Consider the following 27,455-nt stretch of genomic DNA (forward strand, 5'->3'; position numbering starts at 1 on the left):
TAACTGAATCCAATGACATTTAAGAACTAAATAATGCAGAGTAAGTCCATGAAAACACACAGAGGCAATGGGGTCAAGAGAGACTAACTTCCAAATATCACCTTTCAGTTCCTATTGACTCACAGGAATATCTCTGATAGCAAAATTAGGCAGGAGGCAGAAAGGCACCAAGAAAAGTATAAACTTATATTTGTATTGTAATAATTACAGCAAATCTACTGACCAAATTCCCAAGCTTTATAGTTCACACATCATCAGTTAGTACTATTCAGTCCCTCTCAAAACTGTAGGAACACCAGTACAGCAAGTTCTCACATCCCAAGACAACAGGAGTCAGAAATCCTTCTTCAACCGCCTTTTAGTGAGTCCAATAAAACCAGTGGCCATATATCTCTCCAAGATGGGAGATGTAATGCTAGGAAAGGTGCAAAATCACTGCTTACAAATTTCAAAAATGCCTATTATGACCTTAACCACCAGGGGACATACTGCACTTCTTCCTCTGATTTTATACTATGAGAAATATGCTACACCACCATTATATAATGTCAAAAGCATTTAAAAGCTTAAATACTGAAATCCCAGAATTATATATATGTAATAAGGAAAGTATAGCTCAAGTACACAGAGGTTGGCATTGCACTTGTTCTGGAATGATCTGAAATACCTTAAAAGGAGCTTTGTATCAATTTATGTACCTGAACATGTGCTATGCTGTACTATGAAAATAATAAAGGCACCAGGAACAACCAGTTCCTATAGTAATGAATCAGTATATGACATCATGTCAGCAGTCAAGATTAAACTTCTGTGTATCCTTTGATCTATGCACAAAACTCAATGGATCTATTTAGAGCAGCCACGTGAGAATCTCATCCTGTGAGAATGAAGGGTTACACTCATTCTGCAATATGCTACAGATGGGACAGCAACACAACATATTTTTAGACTTTTCCAGCAGGCATGTGTAAGGTATCTGCTATCAGAGTATGAATGTTTCTTCTGGTTATTCCTTTCATTTAAAATCTTACTTTTGTATTTTTCACCATGTATATAAATTAACATGGCATACACACACACAGAAACTGAATGCATAACCTTTTTTCTGCCTCAGGCAAAAACAAGATTTAAATTACGTGCATGCCCAAACCATATTTAACACATAGTTTTCTTCTATTTTAAATTCATTCTGTCATATAAATGCTTTCTCAATAATTTTTGGTAGCACTAACATTACTATTCCTAACCCTTACTAGGATCTTTTATTCTATACTCCATTGTGTAGAATGAATAAAAAAGTCATTTTCCTATATAGAATCCTAAAGGCACTCATTTCGAATCAGTACAGGCATGCCTGTTAAGGCATCCAAATTCAGTGAATGAAAGTTCAGGCCTTTTTACCATCAAAAATACAAAACTACAAACCACCACATAAAGATCTTCTTTAGAGCACTAGCATTTTTTATTTCATTCTGAATGAAAATAAATTTTTAAAAGGCCATTTAGATAATTAGGAATATAGTTATTCTTTGCAAAAAATGTTTTCATGGAAGAAAACATTAGAGTCTGAAAAATTCCATCTAGGCTAAAAGTACATATTAGCTAAGTTTGTTCACTCCATTAATGCCCCAGAAGTCAATCCTCATCCGTATTGTAACAGAATGTAGGACACTGTTTGGGGCTGGGACTGTTATTGTGACAGATGCTGCAGAAACACAGAACAAAAGTGCCTATAAAAATCCTGGTGATCAAACAGTATTAATTTGGCAGCTGCTTAAAAGCACATCTTTCTCACCCACGCAAGCAGGCTCATTCAGGTAAAAGACATGTACATTTGGAGGATCAAAAACTATACATAGGGTTTCATGTGAAAACAGCCTACAACCCAAATGTGAAACATTGTCTCACAACAGGAAGTTAGCAAAGGAAGAGATTATCTGAGGTTACCACGAGTGTGATCTATGCATAGATTGAGTACTAGAACCACAAGTCCACAGGAAAAGCTGCAAAACATTCAAAGTGTGATTGTAATGCCCAGGAGACTCAAAAAAAGGACAGAAAAAATTAATCAGACATCTAAGTGGGAAGACAATTTTACTGCTGTCAAAACAAAATTTCTTGCTGGGCTTAATCCAGCCCCCTCAGAAATGTTGCACGCAATGGAGCTGCCCTCACTTCTTTTTTCTTTTTTGGGGAACTGCTTACAGCATCAGAAATGTCCAATACAGAGCCCAGTGTTTCCAATTCTGACTTTAATTTCTGTCCTATTTTCCAACTAATATTTCTTCATTAGCCTTGATCTTTGTTCTTTCCAAATACTTGTAAATGTTTCAAGTTCCCTGGCCTGTTGTTCACCTCTAGTATGTGTAATTAATAGCTTTAATTTTTTCTGCTTATTGTTTTAATTATCCTTCATGCAATTGCCTCCAAGATGTCAGAAATGAATAAAATGTTCCAACTGGAGTTATACAGAACAGTTTTCTCTCTCTCTATATATATATATCTATACCTATCTACAGACTTGAGCAATTCAAAATATCAAATAAATATTTTTATTTTTATTTGTAAAGCATTTCCACAGGAGGTCATATTAATAGAAGAGAACTCTAAAACATGTCACATCCTTCAGTTGCTATGGGATCAAAGTGCATTTTAATTATATTTCTATATCCTGTTAATGACTCAGTCTTGCACACAAAACTGTTAAAAATATATTCATTGTCTCTCTCTGTTAAAGTACTGTGACAACATGTAGAAGCACCAGCAAGGTCCAAAGACACCTGTGCCAGTCAATTTACAACTGTAGTTTGAAGGCTGCAATCTAAATTGAAATCAATACTTGCTTTTATATTACATAGATATAATCTTAAGATATGTGAATGTGTATGACCCCAAATGTCTATTCCTGCATTCCTTTCATTTGCTCCAGAATAAATGCTTCTGTGTTTCCAGATTGAAATTGCACCACCCAGCTGGTAGCCTCATCTCACTACAAATCAATATGCTGTTCATGCATATTCATTGTTGGTACAACTCTGCTGTTACCTCTGCTACTTTCATCTGTTATCTCCTTATCTTTAGTTTCTATATATAGCTAGATATAGCATATATCTAGATATAGCATAGAGTTTATCTATCTATCTATGTATCCAGATGCATCTGATATTTTTTCAGGCTATACATGTGGAGAGAAAATAAAATATACTGTCATGCAATGTCTTTGGGGTTATTACTGTCTTCACTGCTGCCCAGAATTGCCTTGATGAGAGTGCCAATTGCGTTTTCATGGAAAGAAGCCTGAAATGCAGAGATAGTTAAGAGATTATACTATTTCTGTAAAATATTACCACTCACAATTGGCATGACCAATTTGCTTCAGTAGGCTTCAACACATCCATTAAACTATAGGTTAATTTTGAAATTTAGAATTTTATAATCTTATAATCTTATTTCTGATCTTGAGTTGTGCAAGCATGGCTCTCAGAGCATGACTGGAGCCTGACACTTACCTAGCTCCAAAATTACATATCATTTTAGACAAAATGTGATGTAATTCATCACTATTAGAAGAATCTGATTCAATAGCTTTAAAGGGACATGACATCCACTCTAATAGTTTCAAACGACTTTTAAAATACTTTGATAACTCTAAGTAGCCATTTTATTAGAAAATTTAAGATGGCATAAAAGGTATATATCAAACATTCTGCATATTTACTATCTCAGATAAAAAAAAAAAAGAACCAAACAAAACAACAAAACCAAAGCAGGAACATAAACCAGGACAACGCTAGTGAAAGGACTCTAATATTATGTCTATCTGGTACTGAAATGCAATACCTACCTGAGTAAAGTAACAAGAATCCCTGCAACTCCTTATCTGCTCTAAATAATGGTAGTGCTGATTCTCACTGTAGACACTATGAGTATATGGAAGGAAAAAAAAAAAAAGACCAGCCAGATAAAGGTAATTTCAAGTCATATACGTGACGTCCTCATTACTCCTGAGGATTTAATACCTGACGATGTCACAGCAGCAGGTGAACATGTGATGTCAGCATCTGACAGGAAAAGCTATTTCCAGTGCTGTGTACTTCACGTGGTTCCCAACATCACCAGACCCCTTAGGTCAGGTCTATATTGCAAACACTTTGCTTCTGCTAAGCTTCTACTGACAAAGCATTTATGAGAAAGGACACAGGTTACATCAGCAAAATTTCATCTTTCCTAGATGGCTTTTATTTGCCCCCCACTCTTCTCTGTTCCCATCCTGAACACATAACCGAGTTTGGCAAAAGTGCACTATACAAGGGTTTGGGGTTTTTGCTAATGCAGCCGTGTTACTAGCTCACCATATCCCTGTTGTGCTTAGCTCTGCTGATAGAAACATATGATGAGGGCCTTGCATGAGAATATTTTGAATTTGTGGAGTGAATGAATTCTAGTAATTGCATCAGACGAGAGGAAATTTGAACACTTGCTCTTGATCCTGCTTAGGAGGAAGAAGAGTTCTGCCTTTTATAGAGCTGGGATTTCATCCCGGAATTTTTTCCATGCTTTGGTACAAACAAGTCTTACCCACCTAAAAAGAAAAGTAGCTGAAGAAAAGGCTTTAGACCAAATGTTGACCTTATTTATAATACATGGCTGCTGTCTTGAACACAAACTGGCATCATGTTTTAACAGCTTTAGGAGACTACACTACTATAACTAAGCTCTTTATCTAACTCAGATGAATGAAGACAGTAAAAAAAGTATAAAAAGCCAGGATAAACTTGCTGCTGAGATATCATATTTACTAGTTATATACTATTTGGTAAGCAAAAGTCATATTCTCTTTCAGTCTCTAGACACCTGGATTACCAATTCTAAACTAGGAAACAATGGTAAAGGAAAACTGTTCCTTTCTTTTTAAAATCTCTTAAAACAAAACAAAACAAAACAAAACACAACATGGAAGAGGGGGTTTATTTCTTGCAAAATGTCCAGGAACAATAGCAGTAGTAACTAAGTTTCTTTCTGCTCATTACTAGAATATGTTGTGGCTGCCAGATGTGCAAGTTTCCACACACAGACCTAGGAAGGCGACTCAATTTTGACTAAAAGCAATCATTTCTGTGAGAAGGGACACTTCAGTTTTACAGCCTCTTTTGACCCTACTTCTCACTACTCAGGCTGCCGGATACTAATAATGTGACCATTTCTCCACTAGAAAGTGAGGTAACTGTGCTAACCCAAAATCTGTCTGGTGATGGGAATAACTTTGTATCACCACTGGGCTAGGCTGAATTCTCTGTTTTGAAAAAGGGGTATGTCTTCCCTCTTCCTGTACCTGAGGAAGGGAAATGGAAAACATAGGCAGTGTTTGACAAACCTTTAAAAGTATGAAAGACGTCAGTCTAAAACTAGCTTTCAACGACTCCTTCTTATTATAGGTATATGCAACATATGAAAGTTACATCTAGCATTTATCCAGGTAATAAAACACATTTTACTTTCCATTGTGGTGAAGATATTTACTATCTATCTAGTTAGAGCAAATTTACTAATTATATCTCGTATAAACTCTGATGAAAACTGACCTCCCTTGGGTAAAATAAATCTACAAACATTTACCATAAGGAATTGATTTGTTCAGTTCATGTATTTCTTCATTTGCAACAGGTATTTTCTATGACTGAAGAAGAGGTTTTAGAAGAGATTCTCCATGAATATGCAGTGAAAACCAGCACCAAGTTTATGAAGTCAGTACCCACAGCACAAGATACAAAATTGTTCAAAAAATGTTCTCATGTCTTGTATTAAATAACAGCACTCAGCTTTTCATGGCAACACAAAATTATTCTAAGTATCATAATACTTCAAACAAAGTCATCAATAAAGGCAGAAGAAATTATTAGTGAGGAAACTCTTATTTTGAATAACAAGAAAAGGAAATGACAATTTGTTAAATTACTAGCAGTTCTGTCTACTAAATAGCCTGTAAGCAGTATATTTTGTTTTTGCTTATTAGAGAAGTTTACAGACAGCCAAGGAAATCCCAAATTAAAACCGGTACTTTGTTGACTTCCACTATAAACTTTAGCTAATTTAGGTCACACAAGAAACATGTAAGCAATGACACACAGTAAGAGAATTCATAGCTGAAATAATATTTAGCACTTCTGTAGAATTATGCATCCCAAGATCTCCAAGTAGTTATGAAACAAGTTAATTAATTAAACTTCTTAACAAACTCAACACCTCTGTAAAGCTAGTGAGTACATTTATCTGTTTAATGAGGAAGGAAACAGAGACATGGAGAGGTGGAGTGACTTGCCCAAGGCTACCCAGCCTATTTATTTATACTCTTTCAGAGTAATAAACAGAATCTGAATTATTGATTCCCACTGCTGCCCTTTGACTGCATTGTTCCTGTTTTGAACTATTGCACTGAGTCATAATAATGGCTGGCATGATAAAAATAATGTGGCAATATTTAGCTGAGAATTGCTTTGTCTGTGTTTAGATTATATTAAAACGTTAATGTTATTTAAATCACAATTGATCTTCCTAGGGTGACAAAAATCTCCAACTAGTTGAGCAATAATTCTTGTATCTCATTCACAATTGTAAGTATTTCTTATATTTTCACTGCCTATGTCCAGAAAAGAAGCTATTCCAGCTTGAAAATGCAGGAAAATAACGCCTAGTCCTATATTTTTTCAAGAGGGAATGTCTGTGACAGAAAAGCAAAGATAATGGCTACTTTGCTTAATATCAAGCTGGATTTCAAGAATCTGCGTGAGATGAACCAAATGACGATGCACCAGTTTCATGCAATACTAGCTAAGGGAGTTGCAACTTGCCATCCTGGGGATGAGGAGATCGTAATGAGTTAATAACCGTGGTTCCAGATCATTTAGCCTTTTCCAACAAAACAGAAAAGCCGCAGGAAGTTGCAATGGGTAAATCACTCTCTTCCTGTCTCTCAGCTCCTCTAGGTGCAAAATAAGGATGCTACCACTTACCTTTCACACAAGCATGTTTGCGGGGCTCAACTCATTAGCGCTTGCACAAGGCTTGGAGGCTCTGGCATTCACGGTGCTCTGGAAGAGCGGAAAGCTGTTAGCAGCTTTAAGCAGAACTGACACGTCCGCTGCACGCACCTCCCCAGGCATTGCTCCGCAGGGCGCACTCCCGCGCGGTGCTGGGCGCCTCCGGAAAGGTGCTGGCTGCCAAACGGCGGCGCCTTGACAGCAGCGAGCACCCCCCGCCGCCGCGCCACTCACTTCCGAAGGAAAAGCCGGGAGAAGCTGGTTTCTAACAGCGTGCTCCTGGCGGGATGCCCCGCCGGCCCCCCGCGGGCGGCCGCCCCGCCGGCGAGGCAGCTCCCGGCCGCGGCGCCGGGCGCTTCCCAGGGCCGCCCGCCCCCGGCGGAGGCCTCCCGCCGGCAGCGCCCGGCCCGGCCCGGTCCCGCCGCCCACCTGCCGGGCGCCGGGCGCCCCCGCGAAGCCCAGTCACGCGCCCCTCGCGTGGGGACCGCGGGCGACCCGCCCCCACCCCCAAATCTGCCGGTAGCCGGTGCCGCCGCCCCGCGCGGAGGCCGTTCGCCGGAGCGGAGCGGCGCGGAGAGGCGCGGAGCGGGGCGGGGGCAGCGCTGCCCGGCGCGGCCCGGCGCGGCCGCCGCTCCCGCCGCTCCCGCACTCACCGTCGGCGGTGCGATCGGCGCCGCTGCCCGGCGCGGCACGGCTCGGCTCGGCTCGGCTGCGCGGCTCGGTTCGGTTCGGTTCGGCGCGGCTCGGCTCGGCTCGGTTCGGCGCGGCGCCGCCGCTCCGCCAGCAGAAAGTTTCTCCTGCGAAGCCCCGGGGGACAGAGCAGCGAGGGGGGGCGGTTTTCAACTCAGGAAGAAAGTGGCTCCCCCACCCCCTACCCCTCCCCGCTCCACCTCCCTCCTCCTCGCTCTCCTCCCTTCGTCCTTACCTCTCCCGATCCTCCTCCTCCTCCTCCTCCTCCTCCTCCTCCTCCCCCCCAGCCCCGCTCCAGCCGGCCCCGCCGGCCCCTCACACCATGGCGGCAGCAGCGGGGGCGCTCGGCGGGGACGGGGACGGGGACGGGGATCCGCGACGGGGACGGAGAGCCAGGACGGGGATCTGCGACGCGGATCCCGCCCGGCCCCGCGCTGCCCGCCGTCGCGGCTCCGAGCGAGGCGCGCAGCCTGGGAGCCCGGGGCTTTTTATTATTCCCTATTTATCAATCTGCTCTTTTAAACGCCGTGTGGCTGTTTATATAAAATGTTCCCCGTGCAAAACAGAGTCGTGAAACACCGTGGTCATTCAAGCCAGGTCATTCTGACATCTTTTGCAGTCATTCAATTGAAAATACTTAGGTAAGTAATACAAAAGAGGACAAAACAAGCAGTGTTTTGGAACGGTCTTTATTTTCTTAATCAGCATAACCAGGAAAAAGTATGAAATGAAGAATTTCCAGTGTTCGTTGGCATCCACAAGCTGAACAAGTGTTCAGACTACTCTCCTGAGAACGAAATAAAAATATTTACATGTGACAGGATACAGTCCAATTACCTGAAGTTTACATTTTCCAAAGGTTATTCTCCATTTTAGTATTCTGTTTAGTGATGTTACTGAATCTACTACTGGGCTGTTTAACAGTGCTCAGTTCTCCCTAATTAATAACAGCTCTTAAAATGTAAAAGCTGCCTTTTCTGAGGATGGTTTAGACAGGCTCTTCATGGCTTGCTGCATGAGTTCCTGCTGTTCTATCAAGATTAATAAACCTTTAGAAACCATGCAAATGTACATATTGCCCTTCTCTCCTTCACTTCTGTTGCATTTCGCAGCAGTGTCTATTGACAGTCTTAGCATAATGAATAGGGAGCCACATGCAGCTGCTGGATACTCAAGGAGCAATGCCAGAGCCTGGAATGAAGCCCTGCTTTTTGCCAGTAATGACACGCATAAAAGCACCAAATGCTTCAGCTTCAGTCATGCAAACACTAGATTAATCATTAGAAGAAATGTTTCTAAACTCTTATTTGAATGATGTTATGTTACACTACATTGATACTACAGTTGCAAAATATTAATGTTGTGACACACAATGTGGCTGAGAAGATCTACAGGCAGCTGGTGAACCACCAGTTGAACCAGATGTGGGTAAAAGTGCTGTTCTACTGGGATTTCCATCAGGATGCCTAAAGTGATGAGGAGGGAGGTGTCTAAGCAATGCATCATACCTGTCTGCATCATTAGGTATTTATCTTTTAGTTATCTTTAGTTATCTGACTCTAAATAAAATGGAATTGCAGTTCTGAACAGCATAATGCCTGAATGACTTTTAAATCTGTACCTTAGTCTCTGCATTTAAGAGAAGCTGCACTGTGCTCCACTCTCAAGATGGGCAAAGCACGCTGTGCTCCCTCCAAGCCTGTGCACTTGCATTTCTTTCTCATGGAGGAGGAGCTGGCATGTGCTTGGGTCTTGCCCTGATATGGAGTTAGACTGTGGTGGAGATGCATAACCAGACTGGAGAGCTCAGAAGCCTCTTCTGCCTCAGTCCCTTGTCTGCAAAATGAGGTTCACTTCACTTCTCAATAACTCACAGTGTGGTTGTCAAACTAAATAAATTCATTAAAATTTATGAGGGGATCCAGAGGTACCTAAGGGAGGTAAAGGTCTTTCCTTTCTAGATTAATTTCAGAATTACCATTAATAATTTTCTTTTTGCATCCTGCAAACACTGTTGACTTCAGCATCCCCCCTAAAATCAACAATTACTGATTCCAGCATCCCTACAGAATTCTTGAGTTTTCCATTCAGTTATATACATTTGGAAGAGTTTTACATAAAACTCCTTCCACTCTAAGCAAGCAAGGCCTCAGCTGGACTCTTAAGATGTGGACCAGTTGGAGAGGGAAGAGAAATGAGAATGACCACAGGTCTAGCAAGCATCACTCATAGGGAAAGACTGAAAAAATTAGCTTAAGGATGAGAAGACTAGAGGAAGATATAATAACAGACTTCACCTACATAAAGGCTGCTGAAAAGAAGAAAATAATCTCTTCTCCACATCCACTGAGAATAATATATAAGTTGCAGTAGGGGAAATGTAAGCTAGATAGGAAAAAAAAATTAACTGTAAGGGTAAATAAAGCTTGAACTAGCAGGAGTGAATGGCATTTGTATTCCTGGAGGCTTTGTAAAAACAAATTAGACAAATATTTGACAGGAACAGTTCAGGTCTAGAAAGTCTGTCTGACTGATCTTACCTTAGAGCATGGGGTGTGGACCAGATGACCTGTCAAAGTCCTTTCCAGTCCTGCTGCTATGATTATGTTCAAGATGTTGCTTGCACGGACAATAGGCAAGATCATGGCTCCTCTCTGATCTTTGTATGCCCTTCTCCTCTTTAACAATGGGAATAACTTCCCTTGCTAAGGTTGAGCTTATCTCTGGGATATGCCAGTCTTGCTGTGTGCTAGTGAATTTGTTCCTGCTTGTAGCTCCTGACATCCGGAGCAGACATTTTGGATGGGATCCATCACAAATTTTTCCTTAAACATGGAATATGTCAAATACTTTTGTCCTATATATTGCAGATATCTACATCTAGTCACATTAGACTCTCCTTATAACCAACAGAGGAAAATAAGTACTTTTAGGATGCAATTTATTTGACCTGTTTCAGACATCTTCATGCCCCCAAGCTACATATTCTTTCCATTCATCATAAAGTTGGTTTAAATGACTGACTCAGCAACTTGTCATCATATGCTTTCCACTCCCTTTGTGTTTCTCTGTCCCTGCAATCTCTCATTCTCCCTGAGCTCCCACGTATCAGAACCTCCTGCTGCCCCATTTTATTTTTTTTCCTTTCTTTTCTATTGGAAAGGTGCTACTGAGCTTAATAAATTTTATAGCTATCATTTCCATAAATTATATCATGCAGCACTGAAGTATATAGCAAACTGACCTTTCAGGTGGCACTAATCCAGAATGAATTTCGGTGAGGAGCTAAGTTTACCTTTTGGAGCTAAACATTCACTTGGCTAGTTGTGCGGAGTAAGCTTTATGGAAAATATTTGAAAACTGTTCTGGTCAGAAACTATTCTACTCATATGTCACATGCTCTGTATTTGTTTTTCCTTGACCTTTATGACAAGCAACATGGACAGGAACATGAAATGCCTGATATCTTTGTGACTGAGACAAATGTATGGGGTGTGGGGGGTGCTTTGCCCTTTTCCATCAATGGCAATTTTTTTAAGTCACACACACAGAAGTAACTGGTTTATACACAGAAATATATAGTGTACATCTTTAAATTGTCTGCCTCATCAGAAGCTTTGTGGGTAACCACCTCTTAGTTACTAGATCTTGACAACATCTCTCTCTTTTCCCCCCTCATCTTCAAGTAAAGTTTGAGAAGCGAAAACTTCCAGGATGGCCCTGAGGATGTCTGGCTTTGAGCTCAGGGAGAGGAGGGGGAAGGAGCTGGATGCAGAAGGCAAATGCCCTTTATTTTACCACTGTTTTGAGTGGCTGACTCAGGAGGACATGAAGAGGGAGCAAGCCCCATTGCTGTGCTCAGGAGGTGAGAAAGACAGTGGGGCAGCACGATGACAGTGATGTAGGGCTCATCCTTTCCAAAACTGACAAGAAATGTCTGCGGACACTTGGTATGCATTTTTAAAGCCTCTGATTCTCAATTAGTTGTGAAAATGTGGGGTTCTTTCCTTTTTCTTTCTTTATGACTGAGGATATTTGCCTAAAGAGGGAAGCTTTCAGTCTGTTTCACACACACAACCTTGGCCACTCCTGCCTTCCTGGCTGCATGCAACAGCACTTTTTCTCTCCTTCTATTTTTCTCTGTTTTTTTTCTCACGTACCTCCCTACCACTGAAGTCCTATTCTCTGTGCAATCTGCTCAGTCTCTAGTTTCTGAGTAAGAGGCACTTCTGCTTTTATCGCAAAGTTCCCAAACTCTTCAAATGAAAAGATAGAAAAGTCTCCAGCTTCTTTCACTAATTCTCCAAAACAATTGTTTTCCTTAGGACTGTAACCCTTGTGTTCCCTTTGTCCCTCATGTCCAGCTGTGATGATATCTGATTACATCTTAGCATTGTGGGCTGAAATCTTTAAGACAAGAGCATTGGGCAGGTCTCTTCTTGTACTACATTTGCAAATCTGGATGTTTGCGTAATGCTCACCCTGCCCTGTTTGATCTGGGCTGCTCTCCCCAGCTGTTCCCCCTGGGCTGTGTTAGTGCCACATGAAGACAGCTCCAGTTTTCAAAACTTGTCTTAATTCCAGCCTCATCTGGGGGAATTTTGTCCTTCTGCTCTTTTCCAGGGAGGGTGTGGACCAGAGAGTGTCCTAACTTGTTGTTACTACTGTGTCCTCTAAGTTTACGAGCATATTGCATGATTCATACCATTTACTACTCAGAGATTTTGGGCCCTGGCTCACTCTGCAGGCAATGGGCAGAAATAGTCACAATTCCAAAATTAGGTACCTTTAAGGAGTGGCCTGAGATTAACCCTGAGTATCAGAAAGAGTTGGAAATCGAGGAATCTTCTGTGGTGCAAAGCAGTTTCCCTCACAAGGAGAAAAAACTAGCCTGCTGTTTCCTATGGGTCTGTTAGGTGCCAGGTACCTCCATGGGACTGGATGAAGGCTTTATTGCAACAGATGTTCCTTCATTCCTCTGTCTTCTGCTACACATATTGTGTACTGGAAACACTGCTCTTTCCCGCAGATGTAGTCTTTCACTCCTCTACACTGTGGCAGCCAAAATAGCAGTAGGGTAGCTGGAAGGGGAAAACACTAGATGTGTTTCCTAAACAGCTTTTCTTTGTATGTAAATGGAACATCTTTCTCTGCTATACATTTCCGTTCTTTCCCTCTTCCTTGCACTCACCATGTGTTTAGCATGGTTTAGCCTGAGGCCAGTAGACAGAAAGTCTGATGAGAAAAAATTCCTGCAGATTTCTGAGTGAATGGGAATCTGCAGCATCAGTAACCTCAGCAAGGGGAAGTAAAACACTGGTGAGAGAAAACAGATTCATGGTCTTGAATATCTCAGAAGGAGAGCAATCATAAAGCAGGTACATAGGTGCTCACTGACCTAGACCCAACAAAAAATTACATGTGTCATCTGGTCTATGCCTATTAATAGCAGAATCCACTACGACAGCAGTGAGGACAATGTAATTTTTTTTACTTTTTTCATTGCTGTATGATCATATTTAGGTTTATCTCTTTCTAGCAACTGTCACAATACATTACCATCCTGTTCCTTCTTTAGTACCTCCCCTTTTCTTTTCTCTTACAACTGTCCTCTAACATATGACAACAGGTTGGGGGGGGGGGGCGGGAAGGAACAACATGTGGCTTTTCATTCAGCTGAATTTGTTGTTACTTTGTTCTCAAATGTGTGACCTTTCTCAACATATCAACATTTTTCCCTCCAATATTTCTGTGATTTTATAAACTGAGCAGGATCCCCTGGGGAGTACAAGCCATTAATACTCACAGAAGCCTAAAGACAGACTTAGCAAGTGCTCCCTTAGAGCTGCTACACTCTCTCCCCTGAATGCCAGATATGTTGCAATAATGTTTTCCATTTGTAACACACTGTTTTCCATGGATGGAGTTTTTAAGACTAGAGTCCACCTATTTTGTGGGATCATTTGATATGCATAAAGGCAAGCAGACAACTAAACAACTGCTGGAATTCATGAAAATATTTAGAAAATGCTTTCTGAGCCCCTCCCCTCCTCCAGCCCCCATATTCTTCTGTTTCATGCTTCCATGTATTTCTCTTCATCTTCCTTACATTAGAGATGTGTAAATGAAAAAAAAAAAAAGTTCTAGAGATTGTATTTGAACTTGTTTCTGACTGTCCATCTCTCTTCATAATCATCTAACTATGATTTGTTGCATCCCAGTTACAGCCAAAACTCAAAGGACAGTTATTAGATCAAGCACAAGCACAGGTACTACAGATTTATTTCTCTTTAAAGTCAGTAAGATAATACTTACATATGCAACATTACAGGATACTGGAGTAATCAATTCTGCATACTTGACTGTGAAGCAATGGTGCCCACCAACTTGGTGCTTTTGTTGTGGCCATATATACTCCCTGAAGACAGCTCTACCTCTGCCCTTAGTTATGGGGCCCTCGTTAGGCTGTTACACAATTTTGCATCAGTAACTGGTTATTGCGTGTATTGTTCTGGGGCTTCTGGTACCATCCTGTTCCTGGGCTTTCAAGGCCATGGCAATCTCATACTCTCAGGGGCCCCTGCAACCACCTTGTGATTGTTCACTCTCACACGTTTGTACTCTTGGGTGACTAAAAGTTCACCCTACACAACAGTGGTTTCTACATACATACATATATACACATATTTATGTGTGTGTGTGTGTGTGTGTATGTAATGCTCCTACATTTACTTTTAATAATATCTGTCCAATTAAGATGATATTAATGGTAGTTATCAAATCTGGGTTTTTTTAGTTCATATATTTCTCTTCAGGGTACAATACTTTTTTTGCTAATTTTGTGCTTTGATTAATGTCAATTAAAAAAAAATTCTTTAAAATCTGTGAGATAACAGAAGAAATGTTAGGGAGAGGAGAAAATTGCTATATGTGCAAACCATCCCTTTACTGATTTCCTCTAGCCAGTTATTACCCTGTTGAGCTATTAATGTCAGCTCATGCTGACCCTCAACTGTATCCCCCTCAAGGATCTGTACTCCATTTTCCATCACCTCTCTACTAATGACCTAGAGATTTTCCTGCTTACCGCCTAAGAGTAATTAGTTTATTCAACTGACCAGAAAAAAAGAAAAAGCTCATCCTCCTGTGAAATGCAGGTCATTCCCTTAGTCTCTAGGCTCTCAGATGATAGGATCCTTGCCATTAATGACTGTCTGTTTATGTGTATATATGTTTGGGCACATATGCTTATATATATGGGAAGCTTTGAGAGAGAAAGCAGGGATAAAAGTTCACGGTTGCTATCTGTCTCCCACATTGTGGCAGCTGCTTCAACAGCAGCCCCAAGGGGATATTTTTGGAGTGTTCTGTCAGTGTAAGATACAGAATTTCTTATCACTCAATTCATAACCCCATATTTCTTTTCACAAAATTCAAAATGGCAGCTTCTTCCTCTGGATTAATATAATTTGCAGATTGCTCAGCACCTAGGAAAACCCATTTAAATTCTTAGCATGGGCCTGAGGTCCCAGGGAGACAACATAGCAAAGAAAACTGCAATTCTCAGGTATCATTTGGGGAACAGGCAAGAAGGAGCTACTATAACTCACAAATAGTTTTATTCCTCAGAGATGGTGAGTGGAGGCTTTAAAAGCTGATTTTTGAAATGTAAATTTGTTAGGTACATGGAGTCAGAGTTTTCAGAGTTGCATTAGTGTTGTGACAGGATAAGCCCTATTGAACCCCTAATGGACTCATCTTCCTAAAAGTTACCCTCAAAAATACCACTCAAATACGTTTTGGAGAAGAACATCTTATTTTTTTTCTTTTTCTCCTGTACACAGAGTGTAAGATATTTTACCATTGTTTTTTCCACTCTTAAAAGGAAAGTAAGTTATTCAGCTTTTTAAGGGAAGATCCAGCTGAGCAGTCCATACACCACTCAACATTTAGTTATCAACCAAAATCACTTTCTGACTGACAGAATCTGTTTTGACTAGACCATCTGATCCGCTGCAGATGCTATGCAGAGCATTACACCATTTGCGCTGTGGCTGCCGTGCTGTGTGCTGCACCCTCTCATTTGCGCAAGGGGCTGTGAGCCATACCACACTTTTGAAGTGGCTGTGATGGTTTCTCACCCCAGGACAGGTATTTAAAAGTCATTATAACTGAGAGACAACCAAGTGTGAGCTCTGGCAGCATGAGTGGGAAGCACTTGGGATCTTTAGCACAGCTCTGATAAAGTCAGTTTAGCTACGGTGTGGGCAGAAAGTTAGATGCAAGACTTCGGATGTTCGCCCATTTGTGAACCGTGGCAGCTGGTCAGCTTCAAAACCTCTGTGGTCTTGCAGTGCATGTCAGAGAAATGCTGTGGGTACCCACCTCATCCTGAAAAGATTTCCTTAGACCTTTGCTTATATTCAAGAAAATCATCAGTCATGCTGGCCCCAATGCTTTCCTTATTCCCTTGACATATACAGAGGAATCCCCAGTTTGCCCTGTAAAGATGTTTGCAAGTTTTTCAAGCTGAAAATCCCCTAGTCTGTCTAACTTCCTGGATTCCATCTTATTTTGGCCCTAATCCATGGTCTGTTTTTAAGTAAGTATTTCTATTTATAATGGTTACGGAAAAGCAAGATTTGTTTCTTGCACCAAAAGCATTCAGAAGAAAACCTCCATTTTTTACTTTTTTTTTTTCTCTTGTGACTCACCAGGGGGGTTTGACATTTCACTTTCTCAGAATTGCAGAAAACAAAACTACAGGCAACTGGACTGATAATGGGATTGAGCCTTTTCCTTGGGTTTTCTAGATCAGCTACGTGCTGCTGAAAGGGATGGCTCTTTGGTGGTTCTTAGCAATAGAAATCTGTGGTTGCCCCATGATATCTGTCCCTCTCTGCAGAGATAAAGTCCATGTAGATTGACCGTTTCCCCTTCCTAAATCTGATTCTATGCTTCAGGCAAAACAGTATCTTCCTCCAAGTTTGTGTATGGAAACAGAAATATTTTGTTTTAAAAGTCAATCACTTAAATATACCAAGCGAAAATAGCTGTTTTAATTTTACCAGAAAGCTTGTCTTGCTCCTTCCATAACACTGAGAAGCAGCAGGCTTTCCCACGCCATACTTTTTTGCCAAGAAAGTTCAAAGACATCTTACATAAAAGTACCTTGGGGAAGCAACATCTTCATACCAGATCCCTAGCTGTCATGTTGTACTGCATGATACCTTTACCTCCTTGCATAGAAGTGACTTCTTTATTTCTAAACCATACTTTCTGAGAGATTTTCTCTATAAAGCATGCTGTAAAACACTGAGATTGTGTACAAAAGTGTATTTTACACTTGCTGCATTTTTATCCTCTATGGTGACACAAGAAAGTGTTGTAAACTGGCTGTGGCCAGACCTGATCCAGGCTGTGATGGGACCGCAGACTGGGGGCTACGTCAGGGTTTATATTTACTTTCTCTCTAGTAAAGAGAGATGTTGCATGCTGGATGTGGTAGATGATTCCCTGCTTCTTATTTCACAAAATAACTAATCTCCAACTTGCCAATGATGTATGTTACACTTCCTCAATTTCTAAAATATCAGTGAAAAGGATTGTTACAAAGCCTACAACCTGTACAACAGCTGGCAGAAACACAACATACAAAGGCACGACAAGCAGTGCTCATATTGTTTTCAACTGTTACAGTCAGTTGCTGCGATAACAAATCACTCCAGGCAACATGGACAGTGCTAAAGGCTATTTATTTGATCTCAGATAGATAATGTTTAGAGCGTTAAGGGCCATTGCAAGGCAAGGGTTAGATCAGTGGTTACACACACATGCTCTTAAGTCCTAAGGCATTAGATGGCCAGTCCAGTAACCTCACGGGGTGTCCTGGTACCCTTTGGCATCCCAAAAGACATGCCCATCACTTGCCAATGTAAGAACCCACCCCTTTTTGTGTTATCATGCCACTACTTTATAGATGATTGGTCCCTAGGTAGATTAGGTCGGTTGTCATCACACTACACTGGACAACAGCTGGTTCTACCTATGCTGGTTTAAACCAGTTTTTGGATTTCTGGCTGCTGGTGCCTATCTTCACCATGGTTATCTCAGTTTACTAAAGCTAACTATTAAGTTACTGAAGTTCAAATGTTGCCCTTTATGGTAATTTAATTTTTTATTTCATCTGTTACAATACTGTGAAACTCTACATCACCTAGCCAAATTCCAAGACTGGGCTGCACATGCAGGGCAGAGCGGCTCCCCAACTCCCACCTATACCTGAGCTTTTGACTTTCCTAGCAATTGCCTTAGAAATCCTTCCAGAGCTGCTGCCTTATCACATACGCTGGCATCCGGATAACTGGGGGACTCAAATGAGCTAAAGAGCTCCCAGCAGCCTCAGGAAGCCGTGTGGCTAGCAATGCCCTGTATCTACCACGGATAACCTATCTGCATTTGTTTATTTAACTATGCTTTTACTCACTGGGGATTAAGAAGCCTTCAGCTTCCAGAAACAAGTCCTATTCAGGAAGCAGTCATGAGTGAGCTCTGCTTAGCATCAAAGCTGACTTTCCTATAGGTATAAAAGGTAGTAGGTTTTGGTTGGATGACACATCTATTGATTTTGAGTGGGTCAAGTTTTGCTTTGTTTGATGCTGTAGCCTTAACCTCTCCTTGCACTGATTTGTGATCATTTAGTCTTCCTTTTCTCTTTTTGCCACTTGGCTATAAAGTAATGGAACTTCCGAGAACATTTTTTTTTCAGAAATAAATTCTCTTTATTTTAAAATTCAACAGATATGTTTCATACTGAAATAGATGCCATAAGAGACTTGGTATTATTTTCTTCTTTTAAGCAAAACTATGATTTTCAGGGCTATATAACCAGACACAATGTTTTTAATGAATCATTACAACTTGCCACATTTACCTCTCCCTGCCAATATCCAAGATAAGTTTTGCAGGCACTTTAGTGATCTTTCTGTCAATGGTGTCTCACAACAGATTCCAAGGAATTTGACAGGTTTCCAAGGACTCAAAAACCAAACCAAAACAAACAAACAAAAAAGAAGAGAATCCTTACAGTGTCATGTCCAATATGGCCAGCTCTCTACCAGTTCTCTGTCATGTGTCTTTCTTGTCCCTGGTCTCCATGCCACCTACTATCTCCATTTCCATTTCCATCAGCTCTGCAGTCACCAGAGCACCAGTTGTCCTCCTAAAGTCTCTGCATTGCCAACCTCTTCTTTTGCAGCCACACACACAGCCTTAAACAGCAGCCAGACCTCTCTCCATCACTACTGCTGAGCATATATGAACTTTTCAATCGGGTGGTTGAATCAAAAAATACTCAGACAACAACACTTTTTGGAAACATCAGAAAATTTTTTTTTGAGTTTATGAAACCCTTTCTTTCTACTGGAATAACATTTCTTTTTCATTTTGGGGGTCTTTAGGCCACCTGCATAAATTTTCTCTTTTCCTTTTAATTTATATTTTATTCCTTTAGTTAAGAGAAAAAGTTAAAACTAAAAGTCAAGTGCATCATTTTGAAAATGCACAACTGAAATATTTCAGCTTTTTCCAACCTTATTCCCTTCTCTGCCCTTCAAACTTAGGGGAGCAGTTCCGATCTCACAGGAATCTGTTTTTTGGCAAATGCTTCAAGTAATTTTCCTAACTCTTCCTATAACCACACACCGTGGTGATACATGAAATCATGATTACAGTAGCTTTTATTTTTAAATTCTTTCTATGTTCTGTGTGATCCTTCTGGCAGTAAGTGCAAATGGCTAGTTAATCAAGTCCATATATGTATTTCTTCTGGTAAGCTTCATGTTCAGAGTGTCTTTAGGACCTGTCACTTTTCTATTAATAAAATACTGCTTCTCCACTGAGACGTCAAGAACCAAAGACTTTCTTTCTTTAGAGGATTTTCACTCTAATTTTCATTAACTCTGAGATTGCAATTAATTTTCTTTAAAATCCAAGAGAAATCCCAGTATAAAAAAAATCACCTCCAAATTCAGAACAACAAACTTGTGAGCACGCCCATTACCATTTTGGACCATAATCCACTTAGAAACTTTGCAAAAGATTACTTGATTCAGCTTACAATTTCAAATGATGCTGCAGTCATGGATCTGAGAATTTAGTCTGGGTCCATCTCTACTTAATACAAAAAAATATCCTTATCTTGAGCCAGATTTTCTGGCCAAGACATTGATGGTAATTTAAACATTTCAAAATAAACCCAAATATTTCACTTACTTACTGCTACTTTCATAAGTCAAATATTTTCAACCTATAGGTTATGAGAAGAATGGCACTTTTAATTTTCCTCCCTCCTGCACCTTGCTTTTGGGAAAAAAATTCCCATTTTTTTTCTCATTTGTTTCATTTTTCCATTGGGAAAAACAATGCTCAATGCTAATTATATAGCTGATTGAAAAGTTGCATATTACTTGCAAGTGCACCAGACCACAAGAATTTATAACAAACATCCCTATATCTTAGAAACAAGAGTAGGGAAAAAAGTACAGAAACAAAGAGACTGATATATCTCCAACAAGGTGGAATGGTGTTTTCATTCTGATTCTGAGGCAAAATATTTTAACTGGTGGAGTTGCAAAAATAGAGTGAGCTGGGTGAAGACACCAATTAATTCTATTCAGATAATTGTCTAGGCCTAAGAAAGTAAATTCTTGACATGGGTTTTTCTTTAAAACAAGAACTGAGGAAAGAAAGTTTCTGTGTATTGTTCCCTTAACTTTGAAGGAAATTTATCTCAAATTCTGCCATCCTAGTGTGCCTGGACAAAACTGAAAACTAAGCAAATGTCTTAGACATTGTTTTGAATCAACCACTCTGAGTTAGTTACTTAAGGTTCCCTTTGCAAAACTCTGGATTAAGGTTCCCTTTGCAAAACTCTGGAGAATCAGGTCTTTAGTCTGAATCCATAGAAAATAGGATATGGATTTCCTTAACTTAGCCAGCAGGAAAAAAACTAAAAACAGTTTATATCTTGAATCTTGCTTCTCTTCTGGGCTTTCTTAGCTATGGCTAAGTAAGGCTGTACTTAGCAATGATGGATGTATACAGGTGGTGCTCTATCTTTCTGACCCTTAGAAGGATTTGCTGTGGAGGTAGAAAATGTGGATCTGAATCCACTCAAGCAGGAGAGGACACTGTATACAGGTTTCCCTTATTCTGCAAAAGAGCTTTGGCGCTTGAGGTATTGAAGACTACAGGAGGAAGAGACATGCAGGGAACCTTGTTGTAATAGTGGTTAGGCACATTCAGAAATAGGAAGCATTTGACAAAGGTTTTGAGGACTTTAATTCTACATTTATCTGCCTAAATTCTACTCAAGTTTCTTTTTGGATATGAAGCATCTTTTTGTTATCAGAAGACCAGTCCAGATCACAGTCTTTTTGTATCTCCAAGAACAGTCACCATACTTCTCTTCTTTGTTTAGATAGGGAGAGAATAAATTTCTTAGAGTTTGCAAAACACCCAGCTACTACAATAACCTGGGCTGTCCAAGGTAACTCTTAATGGGATATGGTCTAGTTTCATGTCTTTCTCAGGGCTTACAATAGCAGCACCATCACCTTAAATAGGAATACTACTGCAAATGTCCTTGAAAAATTGTAAATTTAAACATAACTTGGCATGAGGTATTATCAGTGCATTTCTCTCGCAGCATTTGGGCAGTGGACGGAAAAGCCAATAACACTTTGTGGCAGGCAGTGGTGGTAAAAAGATTTACACAGAAGTATGCATTGCTCACCTGTTCCAGCTGGACTACAGAAACAAGTGAAACACAAGTCTACACGGGAGGCTGCTTTTAAACCATCATTCTATTTTATGAAGCATCACATAGCATTTCCATCAATTAACATTTGATAGCAGTTAAGGAAGGACCACAAGGTTACTTAAGGAAAAGCAGACAACCTATTTCATAGACACTGACTCCTCATTAGGCAGCAGTGCTCTTGGAGGGCTTGGGTAGTAACCAGCAGTTGCTGAGTTATTTGAGGAAAATCGTGTAAATCTGTAATCCAGTGGTAAATCTGAAAAACAGAAACATACCACATCTGATTAGCAACACAGCATGTATCACATAAAAAATAAGCCTGTGTTGAATAGCAGTACTTAAGCCCTTGAGCTGGTTGCTCAATAGTATTAGAACTCAATCAGGTTGCATGTTTACATGTTTATTTGACATCTTCAGCCATCCTAGGGATTAAACTCAACTGCAGTAAAGGATATTCAGCTCCTTGATTGCTGCAATAATGCCAGTCATAGAAAATGACTAAACTAATGATTAAAAATTAAATAAAAATCTTCATTAAACCTACACAGCATTTTCCCAGTAGGAACAGTTTCAAGTTCATTCTTTAAATTGTTACCCTTCCCTTTTATCTCAACAATCTACTCATAAAAGGGCTACTTTTAAAACATAGAAGTCTGTCTTTTTTCTTTTTTTTCCTTTTTTTTTTTCATGGCTATTGTAGCAAGATTCCCAAACGGCACCTGCTCTTAGACTTTCTGGCAGTTCAGTGTTAACAACAACACCTTGTATCAGGTGTTCTTAGAAATCTGCACTCATACCTTGGCATACTCATCACTTTCCATCTGTAAAGAACACTGAATACATTAAAATAGTTCTGAACACTCAAAGCTTTCTTTTATGTAGCCTTTTTTAAAAAAGCCAGCAGTGATACAGTTCCCTTATAGTCAGAAAATTGATACTTCCCATACTTTCCTCTTATTCAAAGATCAAGAAACCAAATTAAAAATAAATAAATTAAATTGTTTATTCAAGAAACAAATACCCTTCCAATAAATGACAAACCAAAGAAAAGGAGAGCTCCTTCCTAATTTGTCTGTTTAAAAAACAAAGCAAAACGTAAAAACTGTTACTCAGCACATCTGAGCAGTAAGTTACCAGAATGACGACTTTGTTCTTTTAATTTGGAATAAATTTTGGATGGTGATATCCTATTACTATATACTAGAAACTCTTTTGCACTCAGCTGCCTTTGTGAAACCCCAAATCACATTCTTAGCTGTTTTGGCACAAGCCACAGGAAGTTCAGCTCTGTCTCACAAGCAATTCATATGCAGACACCAGGACAACATCCAGACCTGCAGCTTAAACCCAACTAAAGAAAACAAATTAGTAGTATTAGATCCTGTCGAAAAATCAGATACAGGCTGGAACAAAGCAGGAATGGGAGGAGACAGGATTATAAGTGAATTACACATTGATTGCTTTATTAAGTGGGTTACTTCAAGTTGTGAAAGAAGTACATTTTCTCATTTTGTCTGAGTCAACAAAATCTCTAGAGCCTTTTCTGAGCACAGCAAAAGAACAGGCAGATGTTTTTCTAGCCTACTGAGGGCCCAATGAAATTACTGCCTGCTGAGTCTATTTATTACAGCTCTGTTTAAAATAAAGGTTTCCAAAATAACAAATCAAAACAACAACAGTTACTTTTACATATATATATATATATATATATATAAAGACTAGCTTTTAATTCTAGCATTCTAGAGTCTCCCAAGTATAGTTTAACCAAAGAGCAGCATAAATGGGGCAAACCTGCTGCAGAGTTGTTTATGTCAAAGAAAAGAAACAGTTGGATCAAAATGGTAATTTTGTTGATATTTCATGGTAAAGTAGCTTTGAACAATCAACTGAACCACCAAACCCATTCTGTACACAGTGCACATGACTCCAACAGGGAATAATCACTTTTTTTTTACATATTCAGAAACCAGTCTGTCTATTTAAATATTGCTTTGTTCTCAGCAAGCTGACTTTGGAAGATTAGATGGAATAGAAGGCACCTACATTTAAAAATGTTATGTAAGGCATCACTGAAAGTTATATGAGGCCTGAAGCAGACATTATCCCTCACCCATTAAGCACAGTTTATATATTACAAATATAGTAAAAATCTTCCTGCATTTTCAGGTTTGTTTCCATCAATTATTTTAGTTGCTGCATCTGATGCATCCGACTTGTCCAGAGTATGCAACCTTTATACTATTGCTTTATTTCGCTGATATATTTATGAGAAAGCTCTGGACTGATCCAGAAAGACATACTTGGCTATAAATAAAAACACAGTGAGGAAGAAGGATAGGTAGACAAGGAAAGAGAAATGAGGATTTTTATTGGGGGAATGCACAATTTATGAAAATACAGAAATCCAGAGAATGTCATAGATGAAGTCTGTCATAAGCTCTTGTAGATTAAGTTCTTTGAAATCTTTGCAACTTCAAATAAATTGCCATTGCCCTGGATTGTGAAAGTATCATGTGAATTGTACACCAAAGCTCGATCCAGCTTCTTTTGATGTAAATGGCAATGATATCACTAGTTCCAGAAATACTGGCTCATCAACAAAGAACAATGATAAAGGTTTGAACGTGCCTCCTGGACACTGCAGCAATTCATTTCATATCTCTTAGTATCTCATATCATCACTTATGACACAGAGAAGAAAAATGCAGCTCAGTTTTGCTAAACTGAAATGGTTGCACATCCCACAACCTGCTGCAAAAGGAAAGAAGATACAGTGTATGATAGCAAAGCAAGTCTCAGCTTAGGAGAAAAAAAAAAAAATTGCTTTTTTCCAAGTTGATTGTTTTCCTAGTGTTTCTGCCAGTAAATTTCTTCAGGATCTGCTACTGTGCATACTCACAACTGCAGCTGCCTTGGCAAACCCTCGCATCTTGGCACCCCTTTCTCATCTAAATGTGATGGATAGTTGTAAATTAGGCAGCGGGTAGATATCCAGTTCATGCAGAGATGTAATCTGATAGTGAGGCTCTAATCAGGCCTAACCTACACTGATAATGAATTCAGTACAACTCAGATATTGCCACTCTGCTAAAAAATGAACTAACTAAATAACTTGAGAATGGAAGAATGAACCAGCTGGCTCTACCCAAAGACCTTGAGGACCCAAATCCTGGAAATTTTCTGTCATACCTAGGTAATTCCACCAAGACATTTTTTGTTCCTAAGACAAATAGGATATTCACTCTCTGCACAATTTGACATTTCCTCCTGTCTCCTTAGATTTATTGGTAGATACAGTCTAGCTGCAAAAGATGAGAGCAGGCTAGAAGGAAATAAGGAGAAAAGACACCAACACAGCGAAAGGCACAGATGATGGAGAGGGAACCTCTATCCTGATGGGCCCCTCACTATGCCTGAGCATGGTTATGCTGCCCCATCAGTGCTCAACACAGAGATAGATTCACCGCTTCAGACCTACGGAAAATTGACTGAGTTTTAGACTTCAGATACACCCCTCTCCATTGCATTACTATATGGGAATTGACATACTGCCTATTCTGAGGTAGGCAAACCTATGTACCATATAGAAATGACCCAATGAGGAATCTCTCTTTTAGAGCCAGACTCCTACAAGTCAGAAATGGAGGGCCTAAAGGACTATGCTGCTTTTTAGAACTAGCACAATTTTAGTCATTTAATGTTTCTTCCTGAATTTCTGTTCTACTTCTTTCTTCGCTCCCATACCAGAGCCCAAGTGCAAGTGACTGATGAAAAAGTGTCCTTTGCAATGACCCTTCAGACTGTTATTAGCATTTCCCAGTGACTTGGGCACCATTCATGGATTATACGCACTGACTGACCACAGGAATTCACTTCAGGATTCCTGTGTTGCCCTACATTGCTTACATGACTTCAACAGCCCTGATGTTAACAAAACAGCAGCAATGACGTTCTAACAGGAACCACTGTGAGGTTAATTCCAGTTATTAAGCTGCTGTCTTCCAGTAATTAAGATGCAGTTATTAAGTGTTGTTAATTACAACACTGTCCTCTGATGCTTATGCATACCCATATCCATACATGTATTTAAGTGATACTGATGGATTTCCTAGTTATTTAACTGGAAACACCTCCACGTCAGTCTGCTATTCATTTATTGTAAGGCAGCTAAATGAAAGCCACAAGCTTTTTTATTGGAAGAGAAATTAGAGTTCCAGCCACAAACGGCAGAAGAAGAAATGTAATATTCTAGATGAGCGATCAGGAAAATATTTGAGTAACTGAATGGAAGACAATTATAATCTAATCCAGACACAGGCCTGCTTGATAAACTCAGTATTCAAGCCTAATCCTTTTTTGAGATTTCCTTGAACAAACCAATGCTTTAAGAACAAACCCATGCATTAAGAAAATGTAATCTTAACTAAGCTCTTTAGATGGAAGTCATTTTTTTAATTAAAAGCACAGTGCAAGACAAAAATAGATTTCTCCTAAAACACACAGAAGAAATATCATGAATCATTTTGGAGTATTGACCAACAAAAGCAAAGCCAACATTTTTTAATCATGACACAACAGCAGCATCCCCTTGACGAGTGAGAAGTACTACGAAAAGCAGAACTTCCCCCGTCTTTTCTGAGGTCAGCACCATGCCAGTCAGCAGGGCTGGAACCAAAATGCAAAAACCTCATAGTAAAGAGGAGGATTGTATTCTTAGCAGAATCCAGATATACTCTCCTGATTATTACCAAAGAAATTGCAGAGAGAAAAGCTAAAACCTCTTCAGTGATAGCCAAGTTTTAACTTTAAAAACGAATAAATTGCTTAATTGTGACAAATCCCCCAAAAACACACACAGAGCTCTATCATATGTTTCAGCATCCAGGTGGTGTAACTATAGGGGCAGACTGTCAGCCAGCACTAATCCTCTTGCTTCTGGAGGAACTCCAGTGATTTATACTAGCCTAGAAGCTTTGCTGTAAATCTTTGCTTATATTTCATAGTTGTTGTTGAAGAATAACAAAAATATTAATTTCTTAATAACCATTAAAAAAAAAAATTCTAACAGTGGAGTAGGCATAACTGCTGCAGGAGAGCTCACTAGTTTGGCTCTGCTGTCAAGTGATCAACTCTGAGACTTACCAATCTACAGGGAAACTATAACATGTGTTATTGTTTTTTCTGAAATACTAAATGTTTTTATCTGATGACCTATTTATATTGCATAACAATCAAAACAATGCTTGTAGCAAGAGCTCAGAATGTGAGGGAGCATTCTTGTGGCAAAAAGAAAAGAAAAAATAAAACAAGGTCACAGTTAGGCTTATCTGATATCAGTTATTTTTAGCAAAATTTCTAAGGCTGATTTTTCCTAAACAGGAGATCAGATGTTTGCTGTATCAAAATAAAGCTCCTGAAATATTGAAGTCAGCAAGAGCAAAGCATTCCTTCTATCCGTTATGTGAAAGTCATCGCTGCTGCCCACACACTGTGACTGGAAAATTAAAGAGAGGTGGGTGAGGGAGAGAACGTGGGTGGGTGCCACGCGGGCGAGGGAGGGAAAGGAACCACGGAGCAAGTGGGAGGGCCTTTGGTACAGGCATGCTGCACTGAATGAAGTCAATGATAAAACTTCCTAGTTCAGAGGCGGCTGTCACTTCGAAAGTGCTGTGTTTGCCAGTGCAGTTTATTTCTAGGCATCCAGGAACAGAGAATAAAACTAGTCCCAGTGAAAGTGCAGATTTGCTGCTTTAATTGCACCTTTGCCAACATGGGTCTATTGGTCAGAGAACAAGCCTGCTGCTATGCCAGTAGACATGTGCAGCATGGGCTTGACCTAAAGAAGAGCTTCGCTGTCACCGGGGGTTTTTATCGGTCACTGTTCTGTTGTATCTAACATGGGAAAT

General features: G+C 39.9%; 2 protein-coding genes across 7 annotated transcripts in view; both read right to left on the minus strand.

Annotated features, from left to right (window-relative positions):
- DSE (dermatan sulfate epimerase) overlaps positions 1-7,854 on the minus strand; it is a 38,741-nt gene extending 30,887 nt beyond the window's left edge. The window contains exons 1-2 of one of the 3 annotated variants that reach the window (XM_067293818.1): positions 7,691-7,777; positions 7,011-7,088 (exon numbers count right to left, since the gene is read on the minus strand). The gene's annotated coding sequence lies outside the window, so the exon portion shown is untranslated. Of the gene's footprint in view, positions 1-7,010; positions 7,116-7,690 lie in introns of those variants that run through there. The other 2 variants (XM_067293819.1, XM_013959133.2) reach the window with 2 other exon arrangements.
- Positions 7,855-8,414: 560 nt separating this feature from the next.
- NT5DC1 (5'-nucleotidase domain containing 1) overlaps positions 8,415-27,455 on the minus strand; it is a 175,376-nt gene continuing 156,335 nt past the window's right edge. For 2 of the 4 annotated variants that reach the window (XM_067293823.1, XM_067293821.1), the window contains 2 exons: positions 21,687-21,805; positions 8,415-8,514 (listed from right to left, as the gene is read on the minus strand). In XM_067293823.1, coding sequence (XP_067149924.1) covers positions 21,692-21,805 — 114 coding nt within the window. In that variant the 3' untranslated portion in view covers positions 8,415-8,514; positions 21,687-21,691. Of the gene's footprint in view, positions 8,515-21,574; positions 21,806-27,455 lie in introns of those variants that run through there. The other 2 variants (XM_067293822.1, XM_067293820.1) reach the window with 1 other exon arrangement.

This window comes from Apteryx mantelli, chromosome 3 (assembly GCF_036417845.1).
Source record: "Apteryx mantelli isolate bAptMan1 chromosome 3, bAptMan1.hap1, whole genome shotgun sequence".
Taxonomy (NCBI): Eukaryota; Metazoa; Chordata; class Aves; order Apterygiformes; family Apterygidae; genus Apteryx; species Apteryx mantelli.